This window comes from Vicia villosa, linkage group LG7, assembly GCF_029867415.1.
Source record: "Vicia villosa cultivar HV-30 ecotype Madison, WI linkage group LG7, Vvil1.0, whole genome shotgun sequence".
NCBI lineage: Eukaryota > Viridiplantae > Streptophyta > Magnoliopsida > Fabales > Fabaceae > Vicia > Vicia villosa.
This window is the reverse complement of record NC_081186.1, coordinates 27424509-27428086: the sequence shown is the minus strand read 5'-3', so window position 1 is coordinate 27428086 and position 3578 is coordinate 27424509. Positions and strand designations below refer to the sequence as shown.

The following is a 3578-nucleotide window of genomic DNA, read 5'->3' as shown; positions in this document are numbered from 1 at the left end:
ACTGAATATAAGTTGTTTTACAAAAAAAAAACATTAATGTTAATTTTTCAATAATACTCTTAAGTATTTATTATTTTCTTTTTTTCGATTATTTAAATTTAGCTATTACATACTATTAATGAAGAAGAATTTTGTAAAATCCTTCGTAATATCTCTTTTTCTTACATCAATGATTACATTTCTTAATACCTATAAAAAAAATATCAAAACCACATGATAAAAAGGATAAACACAAAAATAGTCTTATATCTCTCATACATGTCATATTAAGCAAAAAGTTGCATTTATTTCCTTACTTTCATGAATAACACACAACATTCCATAATAGAATTAATACTTTTAAAAAAAATATGGGGACAACTTCTTTACCCATCACAAAAAGATGGGTAGTGTACCTTCAACCAATCACATGACTCCATCTCATTTAACACATTTAATTATTTATTAAAATACTACAAATATTTGTTGTTTTCAAAGCATTTTATAAAGAAGGTAACCTTACCCAACTTTTTGAGTTGGGTAAATAAGAATTCACCAAAAAATATTTAAACTCTACCACCACCAGCTCCTCCACCCGCGCCACCTCCAAAACCACCGCCTGCGCCTGCACCACCTCCAAAGCCACCACCAGAACCTCCGCCTGCTCCACCTCCAAAGCCTCCTCCAGCACCTCCGCCTGCTCCACCTCCAACACCTCCACCAGATCCACCTCCAAAGCCCCCACCCGCACCTCCGCCAGATCCAGCACCACCTCCAAAACCTCCACCAGCACCTCCACCTGCTCCACCACCCCCACCAATTCCACCTCCTGCACCACCCCCAAAGCCACCTCCAGCACCTCCACCTACTCCAGATCCTCCTCCAATACCTCCACCAGAACCTCCGCCTCCACCTATACCACCACCACCACCATGTCCACCTCCTATTCCTCCTCCTAAACCACTACCACCTCCTAAGCCTCCACCTGCACCTGCACCTCCACCTAGTCCCCCACCACCACCACCTCCAATTCCTCCTCCAACACCTCCTCCACTACCACCTCCAACACCACCTCCAAATCCACCACCGTGTCCAAGTCCTCCTCCAACACCTCCACCACTGCCGCCACCAAAACCTCCACCACCACCTAAGCCACTTCCACCACCAAAGTTATCAACATATTCTTCTTTTTGTATTTTACGAGAATCAGAAATTCCTATCACCAACACAAATATGACAGCAAGAACTCCAACATACTTGTGTAAATTTCCCATCTTAAGATTCACAAATTAAGATAGAAAACTATATTAGAGTTGTGTAAACTTACTTTGCTCTTGTAATGAGAAAGGTTAGAATATAGTTCTATTTATAGGAGCACAAGGCATTAATACACGAAGACATTAGGGACATCTCATATTGTTCTTCTGACTGACATGCCCTAAATTTCAAACTTGTTGGAAGACAACCTATTGGCCGGTGTATTCATAATTATCATGTCCCAACTATCAACAACCTTAGTCTTTTTCAAAAACCCTTTTTCCTATAATATAATATATGTACAACCATTAATTAACTTATTTTCTATTTGAAGTTTCTAAGTGAAACTATAGGTATCAACTAATTTATGAGGGAGACTGCATTTATTAGTCGATGAAGAAGCTAACGTCTTTGTGTAGTTCTTCTCATCTATAACTGGCAAGCTTGCCCCACCATGTGTATATTTGTTTCCTCAAAACCGTATACGCAATGTGATCAGGTAGACTGTCAGCCATTGTATCGATGTCAAATTAATATGTATATGTTCACAACTTCTATAGTATATAGCCACTCCCGCTGGAAGCTTCGTAAGTATACCACATTATTACATATTTAATGAGTGTACAATGGATTTAATGATAATATATATACAATAGCTAAATGTTAACAATTTTCCATTATTACATATTTAATTAGTGTCCAATGTATTTAATGATAAAGGTTAAGAAAAATACACCGAAATCATGAATTTCCTTTATATATATATATATATATATATATATATATATATATATTAACGTAGACCCACTTGATTTTATGAAGGTATATTTTAGCAACATGCAACTTAGGGTGAATTAAACTATTTTTTAATTAAAACTTGCTAAAACACACATTCTTAAAAATAAATGAGGTTATTTTAGCAAACCCTAGCTAAGAAAATATAGTCTAAAAGAGTGTTGTATTCGATCTAAAAAAAATAAAATTCAAATTCTGTTTTTTTTTCAAAAGAAAACTTTTACATTTTGATTCCTTAACATGTGCTCTTATATCATATTAAAATCTTTTTCTAAACGGTTGTATTTTTTAATTGTTAAACATATTATTCATTGTATGGTCTTATATAACTTTCATATTTATGAATGTCCTAAAAGTCTTCTAGATGTTGTGGATTCTTGGGTGGAAACTTTCATTTGGTAAGGAGATACTTTTACTAAGAAAGTTTGTATTGTGTAGAATAAAATGTGTCTTTGTATTGAGAGTGGAAGTCCTGGCATCAGGCTTCTTGGGAAAAATCAATGAAGCTGCGCATGTTTGAAACTTGGCTGTGATGTCTACTCTACTATAAAATGAATATTTTTTCCCTAGAGCTCGTTTTATAAAGAACATTGATCATAATCTTTATCATTACTATAAAAAATTTGACATATAATGACAGCAAATATCCGCGTATAAAAGGCTAAAAATTGTTGGTATAGTCCAAAAACTCTATTTCAAAAATAATGTTTTTCTGTTCTTTTTAATTTTTTATATACCAACTAAAAGTGACTGTCACAATAGTCTAAACCAATGAGATTTTGGAATCAATTAATTTTCGTTAGAATAGGAAGGGTCGATTCCTACTTTAGAACCATCCAACCACCCATCTAAGGGACAATAATCTATACGCAGACACATTACACACGAAATTTAAGGGACGATTCTCACCATAATTCATTCTATTTTTTTTACTCAACAACTGATTTGGATATTGGAGTGCAAACATTATAGGTCCACCACCATGCTATCACATCGGATACCCGCACTACCACATTGAGAGTCCACCTCAATAGCTCATCAACAATTCTGATTCTTGGACGGAACAGTGGCATCGTTTGTGGGAATTCAAATTTGAATTCCTGTAAATTTTCACAATTCAATCTCTTCTGATGTGAAGCCTCATTTATGAAAGAATGTTAGAATCAACCAATTTAAGATAACATTGGGTCTTTGTCGTGGATATAATCTACAAAGAACTATCTCTGAATTCTCTCAAATTAACACAAATCAAGGAGCAAGGAGAAGACATGTTAGGCGTAGGGTTCCAAGACCCCAAGAAGGTAGATGGAATTCCTAACGTGACTCTTAAGCTAATCGTAATTGCTACCATAACAAATCGCATTGTATCAGGGATCCTCGTTGATGGTGAAAGTTTATGCAATCTGATGTACCTAAAAATCCTCATGAAGCTAAGCTTAAGCAAGCTAGATATGAAGCCTTGTGAGGGCAAAATTCTCCTTAAGTTCAAGGATTCCTCTACCCGTCCACGCAGATGTATATATTTGATTATTTCTTTTAGAGTAGAG

At 35.4% G+C, this 3578-nt stretch overlaps 1 protein-coding gene across 1 annotated transcript; it reads right to left on the bottom strand.

Annotated features, from left to right (window-relative positions):
* Positions 1-545: 545 nt before the first annotated feature.
* Positions 546-1253, bottom strand: LOC131618797 (glycine-rich cell wall structural protein-like). The gene has a single exon (XM_058889955.1). The coding sequence runs from the start codon at positions 1251-1253 to the stop codon at positions 546-548; it is 708 nt and encodes a 235-aa protein (XP_058745938.1).
* Positions 1254-3578: the final 2325 nt, after the last annotated feature.

Bases quoted from the DNA above. Each gene is read 5' to 3' on its own strand.
- LOC131618797 (XM_058889955.1), bottom strand. From the start codon at position 1,253: ATGGGAAATTTACACAAGTATGTTGGAGTTCTTGCTGTCATATTTGTG.